Source organism: Sinohyriopsis cumingii, chromosome 2 (genome assembly GCF_028554795.1).
Source record: "Sinohyriopsis cumingii isolate HCF-2022 chromosome 2, ASM2855479v2, whole genome shotgun sequence".
Lineage (NCBI taxonomy): Eukaryota > Metazoa > Mollusca > Bivalvia > Unionida > Unionidae > Sinohyriopsis > Sinohyriopsis cumingii.
The window spans coordinates 83,215,312-83,229,980 of NC_142962.1; the positions used below are offsets into that span (position 1 = coordinate 83,215,312).

At 35.0% G+C, this 14,669-nt stretch overlaps 1 protein-coding gene across 1 annotated transcript in view; it reads left to right on the top strand.

Moving 5' to 3' along the window:
• The window catches only part of LOC149805293 (protein PALS1-like), a 181,671-nt gene that overhangs the window by 126,406 nt on the left and 40,596 nt on the right, over nucleotides 1-14,669 (top strand). Inside the window, exons 5-6 of the mRNA XM_089933875.1 lie at nucleotides 5,868-6,842; nucleotides 14,372-14,658. Of these exons, the coding sequence (XP_089790001.1) occupies nucleotides 5,868-6,842; nucleotides 14,372-14,658 (1,262 nt within the window). The remainder of the gene's footprint in view (nucleotides 1-5,867; nucleotides 6,843-14,371; nucleotides 14,659-14,669) is intronic.

Consider the following 14,669-nt stretch of genomic DNA (forward strand, 5'->3'; position numbering starts at 1 on the left):
CCAATGAACTCTTGGTGGGAAGTGTGGTAGATGTCCATCGGTGATTGTTACAGAATGTCCTGCGTGTATCTTGTTCTTCCAGAGTAGTTTTATATTGTGTCACCTTTTATACTAGTAAACATTGTTGACATGTGTTTTTTGTATATTAGAACTGTTTAAAGTGGTTGTTTTTTTTACACCCAAAATTCTCATTATTTTGACACCAGGTCATACATGTCTGCGGCTTGATGCCCAAGTACTGGACATCACTATAAACTGCTTCACTGCATTCATCATAGCAATATGATGAAATTTTTTTCAAGTTGTGTTAAAAATCCAAATCACAGACACTGTTATATCTAGTCTGGCTTATTTAATTTTGGAATACATGGTGTTGTAGAAGAAAAATATTGATTAAATATGGTAACACAGATTTTTAAAACAAGACACTCTTACCAAGATTGCAATCATATACTATGTTCAGATGATTGTTCTAGTTGGGTCTACTGGTCATAGACTAGAAGAGCTTATGGGATGGTCTTTTGTCCATCATCTATGTTGGAAGGTCATATTGACATGGCTTTTCACCAGAATACTTCCAATTATGTTGAGTTGGTCATAATTTGAAATGATGCCAATCGGATATCCAATATGGCACAGCAGCCATCTTTTAAATCTTGTTATTGCTACTCCTCCTTAATGGTTGAACATATTAACTTTGGATTCTCACTAAAAGACTTCTCTTGATGTTTGGTTGAACTTAAAGAAAATGGTGCTGATATGATTCCAATATTGCTGCCACAGCAGCCATCTTGACAATCTTGTTATTGCTACTCTTGCATAAAAAGTAATGTTGCCATGGTGTTTTCACAAGAAGACTTCTTATGATGTCTAGTTGGTCCTAAATGATAATGGTGTCATTCTGTTACCAAAAAGGGCCACCACAGCAGCCATCTTGAAAATCTTGTTATTGCTCCGCTTCTGAATGGATGGTCATATCAACATGGGGTTTTCACCAGAAGACATTATGATATATAGTTGGTCCTAAATAAAAATGGTTCCAATCTGATCTTCACTACTGCCGTCTGGGATGAAATGGTTCATCAGTATATCGATGCATTTATACTTCTTATTGTACTGATATACATATGGATACAAAAGGTGGAAGATAAATACAAATTGATACTTAATCTAAGTTACTTTAATCTTCATTAGTCGTTCATGTTTTTATTCTTCAAATTGAGATTTCATCAGAGACTGCTGTCGCAGGCACAGGCACTATTTTTGTCAGTAGAAATAGAAAAACCTCTCATCTTCTGAAAATTACCACAACATGACATGGTTATGTCTTCCACCTCACTGATTCCATGCAAATTTTCTGGTGTCATTTGAATGTTCAGTATAAAGAGACATTCCATTTGTGTTCCCCATGTGTAATGAAGTACTTTACTCATCATCTGATAATGAATTTAGGCAAAGTTGTTCTGTTGTTTCACATCTTGTGTACTTTAGGCAAATTTGAAGGCTTATGCATTGAAATATATTATGTTCAATTCTGATTAATGGTTGTTGTTTTTGTTCCAGTCTTGGGTAAACAATAACCACCAATCAGAATTTAAAGGAGACCAGAAACCAGTGGAAAGATAGAATAATAATAAAAGCACTATAGAAGAAAACCTTATTCTGAAGTATCATCTGCGACCGTAATGGCACATGGCACAATATAATCAAATCATATCTTCTAGGAGCTGAATTTCTGTGACCTCATATGCAAAATTTCCGTGCCTATTCGGTTACTTTTGGGATGTGACATCATAGTAGTGACTCCAGTATCCCAAGTGGGAGTTGCCAGAGTAAAAAAAACAATACCGTTTTGCATTGGTTACAGGTGTAATAGCACATTAATAAAAGCCTGTGGACAACATTTTTATTTCTTTTCCAAAAGATAAAGGCACAAAGAAAGTATGGAAACATTACTACAAGCGAGTCGATTTCAAAGCAACACCATACAGCACTCTGTGCTCATTACATTTCTCAAAGAAATGTTAAGAGAGGGATCCTGAAAAAATGGCAGCTCTAGGATACACAAATGCTAGGCCTAGACTTAAAGGTGGCGCTGTTCCCGATATACCATTGGATATTTTAAATCCTGCGAAAAGTGTTAAACATGTGAGTTACGAAAATAGGCAGAAGGTCAAGTAAGTGACCACAATATGCAACAATCAATTCACAGATCTTTTATCTACACCAGCAGTGCTAAAAGAAATCTGATAGCCCGACACCCGGGGCCCGTCTGATTTTAGTTCGGGCCCATCCTGTATTGAAAGTTAGGTGCTCGCCAGGCTTGTCGAAACAAAAATTATTTGCCTGAGGAAACTTTGATCGTGCTGGTGAAACGAGCAAATGTATTTTCAAGATGTTGACATAAATGCCTTAATATGGCACAATCTAATCAAATCACCACTGTCCTAGGTGAACTTGAGATCTGATTTTAATCAAATGGAAGCTTTGCTATAAATAAGATTCTAAACCTGTCATGTCTCGAGAAAACACAGTTTTCAGTAATCTTAAAAAAGCCTTTCAGTCTATGCCTGTTACATGTAATATGTAAAAATGATAATCTATAATGACTGGAACTGATGTAAAACTATCCCTTGGACAGTTTAAATAGCAGCGATTAAAAGAAAAGAGGTCAGAGTTTCACATTAACTAGCTGACAATAGAAATTGGTGGGAGGAGACTGTTGACCCCACCCATCTTGCCCCGATGTGCGAGCGCCCAAGGGACGTGGCATTTCTCTTTGTGATATGCCTTATTATTCCCCCCAGGACAAGCCCCTTTTTCATATTCTGGTCAGCTCTGGCTAAACTGCAGAATAGCTGAAGTTTTGATTTAAGTACACAAACAATAAAGCCAGTGTGACTAATTGACAGTTAATCCTTATCCTTGCATTTATCGTGTGAAAACGACTGCCATTTGGACATACTTCAAAGAAACCATGTTTGACAGTGTGTGTATATAAGCACCAGCAATTGATTGCCAAATAAACGATGCCTATTTTGTTCTAACTTATGATGCCTTGGACTTCATTTTAACAGTTCAAATTTGCAGTCACAAGTTACCGTACATGTGGCAACTGTTTTTCCCACGTTTAAGTCTTAATGCATGTAATGCTGTTTACTGAATAAAATATTTATTCTGAATTAGTTCTTTAGGGGCACATATACTGCATGGTATATTTTATTTTATTCCATTTTTTAAATTTAATAATGGTAATTAAACTTTACATACAAGGTAGAGGAATGTCGGGTGTTAACTGGCGGAGTTTTTTTCTCGGATGTGGAGATGCGATTTTGTTCGCAGAGAAAATGTCACAGCATCCGCAGTGATCATTCGTTTAAGCTAATTGGTGACAATTTTATTAATTTTTTTTTTTCTTACTATAGTACTGCTGTAGTTGTTTAAAAACATCTGAAATTTACGTGAATAATGTTTAATCTTAATTGAGAGGCCCCTTCAGACTGTGAGGCCCTAAGCTGTAGCTTGTTTAGCTTATGCCTAAATCCAGCACTGATTTCATCACTACAGTATTCACAAGTGACAAAATAGAATATGGCATCTGTGGATTGCATATGTTATATCTATTTATGTATGTTTTTTTGTTTTTTGTTCTGAGAAATGAAAATTGACAGACATAATGTAATAATTGGGACTTCTCTGTGAAAAATTGGGAGATATTACGAGATCGGGAGGTAGATGAGGAAATACCCCAAAATCGGGAGATTTTTCTCCCAGCTTGAGAGTTGACAGGTATGAACTGTCCGGGCTTGTGGAATTTCAGTCAGGGCTTGAGTTTATTTAAGTCACCAGCCCAGGGCCTGTGTCTGAAATTTTTTATTTATTTAAGCACTGACCAGTACAGTACATAAACTATTATACCAGACAGCAGATTCAACTTTTGCAAATCAAATCTGGTCTCCTCCTGTCTGTCTTCCTCGCCATGTTTACATTTGTATTCAAGGACTGGCTAGTATTGCGTCACAGGACCATGTGATCTGTCATCACATCAAAACTCGGAAAAACTCGACAATATATGGAATCGTGGTATCATCCATGCAATATAATCACTACACTCATACGATATTTATATGTAGAGAATTACATACCTAAAAGGAAAAGCTTGATTTCTGGTCTCCTTTAATGCAGCTTATTCCCTTTGTGAACAAATTTAGCATGTCTCATTTTATGTTCAGATATTTAATTAGGGACTGAACATGTTGGGATAAATAAAATTAGCACAGAATTGGTGATCAGATTTCAGACTGTATGAGTTTGTCACCTTGCATAATTTTTTAATATATTTTTTACAGAACTGAGCTGAGAGTTGTGTGTTGTCACTAATTTTACTTCTCACTTACAAGAACAAATACATGTGGCCGCAGCAGTTATATTGCATCTGGATGAAGTACAATGTTGGTATTCATCTCTACTACAAAACCCAGACTTGTTCTAGATTTGATTTTCCTTACATGAGGAAAATGCACTCTTTCTCCTGTTTAGAAGATAACACTGTAATGTCATGCAGGTTTAAGTGAAAACATGAAATTGGTAATAAGATATTTTTTAAAGCATTCATGCATTGCAAAACAAAGGAAGGTCATATCAACATGGGGTTTTTGCTGGACGATTACCTCCTATGTCTAGTTGCTCCTAAATGAAAAGACTGATCTGATGTCCAATATGCCACCACAGTTACCAGGTTAAATGTCCAATATGGCTGCCACAGTGGCCATCTTCAAAATCTTATCACTGCTTCTCCTAAACAAAATGTAATATTGCCAGGGGGTTTTTATTAGAAGATTTCTTAGGATGTCTGGTTGGTGTTAAATAAAAATGGTGCTGATTTGATGGCCAATATGGCCACAGCAGAAGACTTTGCATGATTCCCTGTTGGTTCTAAATAAAATGGTGCCAAGCTGATGTCCAGTATGTTCACTACAGCAGCCAATTTAAAAATCTTGTCAATGAAACCTATCAAAGATGGTTTTAGCCCTCCACCGTTAAAGGGATGAAATGGTCATATGTTAAATTGCTGGAAATTCTTTTCAGCCTTTAGAGTGTCTGTCCTTTCAAGGGACTCTTGTTGACTCTGTAAATACATTTTTATTGGTATACTATTTATTTTCATGGAGTTTACGATGAAAAACTATTATCAAAATTGAAAAGTCAGAAAAATTTTGTTTGAAGCAATTTAAAGCATACAAAGTAATATGTATAAACAGAAATAGTTTAGCACCTGGAACTGCACAAAATAAAAAAAATAGGCTGCTGTGGTTTATAGGAACTTTACAATATTTAAAAATAATTAATTAAAAAGACTGTTGCCCATTATAATGATGAGATACTTACAGACTTCTAAACTACTAATGGGTTCTCCATGATCAACAACTGCTAGATATGATTTATTTTGTTCACTAACTTGAAATAAAATAAAAATGTATAGTCATTTAATACAAAATATACACATACATGTATCTTGGTGATTCCTGGGAACTTTTATAACTTCTAAATTGTAGATAATAATAAATAGAAGGAAAAGAGGGACATTATCGTGTATGTTAAGTGCTCATGAGCCAGACCATGTTGGACCTGTACCGCTAGAGAGCCTCCTATATATAATGCAAACATTTGTAAATTCCCTTATTTAAACAAGCAGTCATTCTTTTAATTTCAACCACATTTGACATCTGAGGTACAGTATTCTGAAGGTGGACTACTTTGGGACTAATGTCTCTCATTTTAATAAAAAGTTTCCACAAGTAAGAAAGAACCAATTTTAATGTCTTAATTGATTTTGCTTTTAGAAACAGAATCTTTTTATTTTTCAGTTGTATCTCCAGACCAGATTCAGAATGCCTACATTGTGGCTGTTGAAAATAATGCTAAGCGCCGTCTTGAAGAACTTTTGCATCAGTACAAAATTACACCAGTTGATATGACTCAGAATGTGACAGACAGTCCCAGTTCTGTTACAACTTCATTATCATACTCAACCTTGAATAATACTGCTTTGGAAAACCAAGTGTTAATACCATCTTCAATGCCTTACAATAATAAAGGACAACATATAGGCAATGGCCATGTTGAAATGGCAGATCTGAATGGATATGGGGAGAAAGAATCTTCCCACAAAAATAAGAGTGACAAAAAAGAACGTAAGAAAGTGGGCAATAGTGCAGAGACCAGTCTTAATGATTATGCTGTTTTGGGACAGAATCAGTTGGACAATGGGAGTATAGCCAACAGCATTAATTCCCTCAATAGGTCTCGGGAAAATTTTTCAGATGATAGTTTTAGTGATAGTTATATTCCAGGCTCATTTGATGAGGATAGCCACAGAGAAATGGCAATAGATGTCCCAGATCATTTTGTAGGTACAGTCAAAACTCCTCCAAAGTATCCACCCCCTCAGTCTTCCACAAATTCCTCCCCAAGAGCACCTCCAAGCACACCCTTCAAAAATTCAGATTTGGCAAAAAATAAAACCCAGACAGACAACGTATTAACTACAACAGTTAATAATATGAATATAAATCAGCAGGTGCCCCTGAATGATGATCAGATGGAACGATTGCGTAAACACCAGGAGGATATTCGTAAGAGACGGGAGGATGAGGATAGGAGAAAGAAGGAAGCTGAATTTTTACGCACATCATTGAGAGGTTCCAAAAAATTGCAGGCACTAGAACAAATAAGGACTTCCCCTGAGGGATTTATTAACACAGCTTACATGGAAAATGATGAAGAGGGTTATGCCAGTGGCAGACATACAGGGAGAGATTCATATATGAGGAAAAATATAGGTGATTATTTAGTTTTTAATTATATACTGGTAAATTCACAAAATGTTGTTTTCTTTCAGAGGTACTTTGTGATTGCAGTATGAAACATTGTTATTCGTTAAACCTCAGTCAAAAATTTGGTGTGACCGCACTGACTGCGCCTGTCTATACATGTAAGTATCTGCCCAGCCTGTCACATTTCTTCTTTTATAACCATCTCTTACTACAGTTTTTATCCAGTTGTCTTAAAACTAATTAAAATTATTGCCAGGGCTGATCAAATTTATTTTTCATCCACTTGTCCAGGATTAGTTTTTAAGAAAATTCACCTTTATTACCTTATCTTTTCACTTGTCCCAAAATTTCAATAACTTGCTTAGTGTTAATATGATGTATTAACTAAATTCTTAAGAAAGAACAAAAGAAATAATATGCAGCATATTTGTTTCCTTAAAGAGCTTGAAATTTCAGTTTTTGATTTTCAAGTTATCTTGTATACACTATTGGGTGTTTATAAGTGGTCTAAAGCGCTCGCCTTTACTGATCACTGCCACTTCACCTCTGTCCACATGGGTTCAAGTATTAAGCTCGGCCAGTGTGGATATGTGAGAAAGCTTGCCAATAGATTCCTTTGGGTCAGTGGTTCTTACCTGGGTTTGTCCCCAACCAACTATACTGTCTGCCATGTATAGCCTATCAGGTACTGAATAGTGGTATTAAACCCACAACAACAACAACAACAACAAAAACATCAACAACATATATACACTATTTCTTGCTTGTATACATGGGCATTTGTTCTTCTACCAGCAAGAATATACCAAAGACTTATAAAAATGGTACTAACAGCTGCCTTGCTTGGCACTCAGCATTAAGAAGTTAGTGTTTGGAATGGTCGACCTGGTGTCAGGATAATGTGGCTGGGTGGGACATCATGCTACATGTTTGCGGCATGATGCCCCAGTGCTAGACATCACTATAAACTGCCACACTGCAGACATTTTAGCCATATGACTGAAAAATTGTTAAAGCTATGTTAAAAATCCAAATCACACATACACACACGCACAGTGGCTTTTCTTACTGGAGGATCTGTAACTCTAACTTCAGGGATTTTCTGCATATACCATTAGTGTCATGGGGTCCAGAGCTATAACAAAACTTGATTGATTCCGTAATAAAGTTGTTAGTTCCATTGACAAACCATCTGGTTGAATTTCCAATCTGTGCTGGTTTGAGATATCATTTGCAATAAATGCAAAACATCTTTTATTCACTGATTTAGGTCCTGGATAATTATCAGTCCAGTGTGGCTGAAAATTTACGTTTCATTTGTGTCTTATTTGACTTTCTTTGCTGCCATAAAGTCTGGCTTATGAGATATAGTTTCCCTAGATTCCATGGCAATGTTATTATCCCTCCACTTTTCGTGCAGATGTTCCTTCTACGAATTGTGTCTGTTACCTTCTTCACAAAGATAATTTAGTAAACTCATTTTGTCCACATAGTAAAAATAACTTTGCTTGCTTATCACCTACTTCTGAAATTGTTGTAACATACATTTGGTCCTTTAATATAAAACAAAGAGTGCTCCTTGATAATCATAATCACTTCACTTTAAATGGAACATCACACATAGAAATTGATTATCTGTATAATCAGTTATAAATTAAGGAATCATTATTGTCATAAAGGAAAGTGACATTAATGTCAGTAAAGTTCTTTTCATTACCAGTATTTTAACTGCATTGACTCACTGGATTGAAACTAAATGTTAATTCACCCGCAAATATCAGGATTGAGTAAACACACTATTCGAAAACCAGTTACACTGATAATTAATCATACAGCATTTGTTTCGTTTGAAGTGTTGATTGGCTGATAATTTGGTCACTTAGCCAAATATGCATTTAAGCAGGTAAAAGAATGTGCACACATGCAACAGTTATCACCATGATATGAATGAATAAATGGAGAAGTGGATTCAAGCATTCATTATTCATGGCCAGATGAAATTAGATGAAATCATTTAAGCATGAAAGTTCTGGGTTAGAGCCTTGCAAAATTGTACCTTTCTGACTTTGAAAATTAATAGTCTGGGATGTCAGGCTATGGGATTTAATCATCTTTTTTGTACACACACATTTAACTAGTCCAAAAATTTTGAATTTTCAGGAAAATGAGATAATTTTATTTTAGGGAAACTTAAAATTTTAGTAAAAAGTTGGGGAATTTTGTATCCACTTAATATGGGCAAGTATGTGCAGAAATTTGCTTCCATTCCAAATATTGGATTAACCTCATAATTTATTGAATGGTAGTGAAGCGTTTTTTAAAAAACAATTCTTTGACTGTTAGACACCTTGCATCCTATCATGTTAGAAATACAGTCAAACCTATCCTAATGTTCACCTGAGTTTGGTGGTCACCTGGTCAAAATAGACACTCTAATTCCCCCTTAGTAACTTTCCTATATAAATGTCATTGTAAACAGTGGTCAGCCTGTCTTTGACAGTCAGTGGTCACATGTTTTTTAAAGAAGCAGTGGTTTCACCCTGACTTCTCTGGTCAGTGGCCTTGAGTTTCTTATCCAAGCAGTGGTTTCACCATCTTCTGCGGTTGGCAGCATTTTCACCCTGTTTTTGATACTTACTGGAGTGTATCAGCAAGTGACCATTCCAAGTATGTAAATTAAACTGATTTTGTTTGATGAGTAAGACATGGTATGTATATGTGTGTGTGTGTGTGTGTGTGTGTGTGTGTGTGTGTGTGTGTGTATATATATATATATGTATATATATATATATATATATATATATATATTACGTGAATCACTAGCCACAGGAAGCTTCTTTTCATTCCCTAATCATCAAACGTCTCTTATAAAAACTGAGTGTCTTTTGACCTCAGTGAGTGAGCAAGTGCTTAATCCATAAACAATTTTAAGTGTGAACACCTTTTTCCATGCCTAATTACACCAGCTGGCTGAACAAAAAGTCAGACCCTTGTTTCCCAATCATACGTAAAGATTGGATGCAAATTAAAGAAACTTTGACACATATAACAATGATAAGAGAATCAGTGTTGATATAATTATACATGAGGAATTAGAGTGAGGATACAGTAATCTTGTGTGGAACTTTTTATTTTATTTTGTTAATTTTGTTTTTGATAAATAGCTACACTAAATACATGTTCTTGACGGTATAATCCTACTACTACTACTACTACTAACACATGCATAATAATAATAATAATAATAATAATGATGCTTTATTTATAGAGGGTGACTCATTAGTCAAGGACTATTCTCCCTTGAGGCCGTCTGAGGAGAGTATAACAATGCACATTATATGAAGATAGCAATAATTACTGTTTATTTTAATATGTTTAGTATTAAAATACTAAATTCCATTATCTATTAGAAGCACATACATGCTCATGATATCTCTTCGTAAATCTAATATTTTCAGCAGATTTTACATGTAGTGGAAGCTTGTTCCACATAACTGTACCAGAGTATATTTTTTAATAATAATAATAATAATAATAATACTATTCAGTGCATAGACATGCATTTGTCATGAACCAATGAACCAGCTTTGAGAACTGAACCTGCTGCAGGGGTCTTTGCCTACTTTCATTGGTGGCCACTTTATACAGGTTTGACTGTACTGTACATACAGTTCCATTCTTTTCAGCTCACCTTGCCTTAAGTCCATGTGGGCTTATGGTATAACAATGCATACATTGTCAGTCCTTTCATCAGCAGTTGCTTTTATTAATGTTTTAAGTCAGTATTTCTGATCTGATATGAATAAGACTTGGAATGAATCTCAGACAAATTTGATCATGGGCAAGAATGAGATCGATTCACATTAGTGAAGTAATCTTGCATCAGAGTGAGTAACATTAGTATCACTCTTGAGGCCATATTTCTGATCTGATTTTAATCAGATTTGGAATACATATTTATATCATTAAGACCTTAGATGAATTCAGTAATGAGTGAGATCCACAAAATCTAATGAGGAGATGTAGCATTTGACTGGGTGATGTTGTTACCACTCTAAAGGCCGTAAATATCATCCATTTGCAGTGCTTCCCTTTACCCTCATTTGTGCATCAGGGACCCCCCCAGATTTTTCATTTTACCCCGAGTTCTGGCATCAAGGTTTGTATTAATACCCAGACTCCCATTTCTGACACCAAGCGGATTTTTGACTCAGTCCCTAAGAAAAACACTTAGTTGTGATATATGTTTGTATCATTAATATCTCAGATGAATTCAGTTATGAATGAAATCAATGCATACTAATGATGTGATCTTGTATCTTACTGGCTGAACCTGTGTAATGATTGTATGAGGCACACAAATCATGACAAGAAGCCCAAATTGTCCGAAAGTCCATTTGTTCCCATCCATTTACATTTAATACAACAACCAATGCTCAGCAGTGCTTGCATATAATTGGATGCCATTTATTAGGTTAATTACATAATACACATAGGAATACCTTGTAAAGATTTTGTCTTTTCAGATCCTTTCATGATGGAATTACTGTCCTTTTCCCATCAATTTTAAACCTTAGCTGCAGCAGATCTCTGGTAACCAGTATAGCTGACATACCACTTATATTCATCATCTCCAATTGAATATAGAGTTATGGCCCTTGATTATTAATTCCATATCTATGGATGCTACTTGTCACTGGCACAGAAAACATTCATCATGGAATTTAGTGTAAATATTGTACAGTTGACCTAGATGTGTATTTTATTGGTTTTGTCTCATTAACTCTGTGTTGACAGAATGATGTCCTATGTCAAGCAAATTCTTGTCTTCACATAGAGTTTCAGAATGTTGCATGCAGTCATCATACATTAAAAAAATCATTTAATATACAGTATTTTGATGCTACGCACATTGTCTCATAGATCTAGTTGTACCTTTTGAGTTTTTTCTCATCTGCACAATATTGGACAGACTTGCAACACTTGTCAGAACAACTTCATAACTTTATATAAGCCATTGCTTGTAATCAGTACAATTCAAAAAGGCTGTCAACATATGCTGATGCAATTTGATGTGAACATTGTTTCTTACATGTAGACATGACTTTTATGGGTTTTGTCTCATCTTATCCATTTTGGACAGTGTTATAACATTTGTCAATCAACTTAGCATCTTTACTTGACACGAGACTTTTATTGATCAGACCTTGAAGGAGATGAATTTCAAGCATTGCACATCATTATTTGGAGGAGTCATAGTCCCTGAATGCCTGTCTTCCCATAATGCTTTCCAAAAACAATCTTCTTGTAACATCGCTTTCCATAAACAATTTTCCCGTATAAAGTCAATTTTAGTGACTTGCCGTGCACCTATTGCTAATTGCTCTAGTTAACTATCATAAAAGTTTCATTAAATTGTATTTAAACTTGTACGGTTGTTTTCTACACAGTGGCAATAGATTTTGATAAGAGGTTGGTAATCTGATTATTTTCACAAACTGCACCAATTTGAACTTAATCCTCATTCACTTTACTGCCCTTATTAGCTGATCATATATATATATATATATATATATATATATATATATATATATATATATAAATAGAGGATCCTCTGTGATTAATACTAACAGATTAAACTTGTAAAACAAGTCAGATAATTTTTACCTTTATGAACCTTGGCAACAGAAAGTTAACATTATTTGACAGTTTAATAAATTTTATTTGGAATGATCACAAATGCCAGATTATTTTTATCATATTAAAAAAAATGTTGGATTTGTTTACTGAAATAGTAGAATAGTTGGATGCCTTGGTCATTATACCTGAGCTTTACATGATTCATGTCATGATATTTGTGATATCATGAGATATCCTTATATGTGTTACATATTTAAATGTGGTTTGGATGTATTTTCCCTAGTAAATTTGTAATCATGTGATAACATCAACTTGCTTACTGTTTTCATTCAATTGTTTGAATGTCAACACAGTGATAACTGAATTAAATAAATTTTTCATTTGAGCCTTGCCATGTGATTGCTATCACTGTTCAACAATGTGCCATATTACAAAATGGATGGATTCATTGAAAATGTTCTGAGCAGTTAAGATTACAGAGTAAAAGTAATCCATCCATTTTGTAATTTGGCGATAATAGTCACATGGCAAGATATTCCTCAAGTGACTGTCACATGACAAATCCAGTCACTTGAGTCACATGACCATAAACACCAAATTTTGATAATATTTCAGATAATTAGCAATTGCTGCATCTGATTAGTTGTTGCATATTGATGGAAGGGCCAGCTATTTGCTGATCCAGCCCATTGATTCAAAATTGCACTGTATTGTGGGGTTATGTGATTCCATTTGGAGTGACAAGTTGTCACATATAAAGTTTGATACAGAAATATGCTGTCCAAATTGCCAAAAGGCACCATACATTGAGAGCCATAGTAAATACTGGTAAGTGTCGAGAAGCTCTTGGTATGTGTGCTAATTTGTTTTTGTGGGTTTAATCCCATTTTTCAGCACATGATATGAAAGGCAAGCACTGTGAATGTTTTATTGATTGGTTAGATAAGATCCTAAACTACCAACATACCAATACAGCCTGGGAGCTGACTTATCTGCCTATGTGAGGATCAGAAACCAAACTAATACAGGGCCGAATCTACATAAATGTATGCACTCTTATTGGAGGTAAGAATAATCAGGACAGAGTGATTGAATAAGAATTTAAATATCATTAAGGTTTGGGTCATTTATTACCACTGTACTTGATGGAGAATTACTGCATAACAAACAAAATGGTGGAACATTTTATTAAAATTTATGATTATGTTGTGTCCCACAGATGATTTTTAGTATCACATGGATTTAAAATACATGTAGGATAACTTTCCAACTGCATTAATGTGTTTTGTAACCAGGGTGAAAATTTTAAGTTAACACAAATCTTTGGTTAGGTTTGACCTATTGGTTCAGATATGTAAAATCACAGCCATGTTGACTCAAACACCATCAGTCCAGTATACACAGTATTGCAAATTCCAGTGTGAAAACAGAAGCCATTGACAGAAACTGGAGGTCCACGAAGGAAGGGTTCTTGTTACAGAGAGCTTCATTGAGTGATACATGGGTGAATTGGGGGAGACATTTCCTGATTGAAACTGGCTTGTTTAATGCAAGATACCTTCTTTTTATGTTAAAACATTTGTGATGAAGGTACATTTGGTCAGGCATACTAAAGACTTAACCATAGTGTTACTAAAAATGGTTGGCCAAGATGATCTTATTTTACATTGTTATGGTATGGCCTTGGGAAAAAAATAAGATCATAGTAACCCTTAAACATGTTTGACCTTTGACTTTGGAATTTCAAATCCACTGTTCAAGATTTAGTGCAGATACATATCCGGTTGTATGATGGTTGTACAAGTTATCCTCGATTAAAGAAGAATGTTTTCCAGAATGCTTGATGTCAATTTATGTATCAAACAATTAAACCTCCTTAACTTTGCATTTTTCAGCATTGGAAGATTTGTTATCATCATTACAATATATTCGAAGTCAGTTGAGTGCTGCAGAGGGAAAACAGGAAATTTCTTTCCTTACGAACTTATTCAACAATAATCAGTTCAAGCAGGCAGTAGAAGTGCACAATAAATTAATTGATGTGACATCACGATCACCTCATGCTCAGCCACAGTGTTCAAATTTAGAAAATGTTGTTGAAGAGACGGTCACTGTCTTGTATTCCTGCCAGACTCCACAAGCTAAAGAACTTATGGATCTTCTACATGAACCCAGTCTAAAGGTGAGACAAAT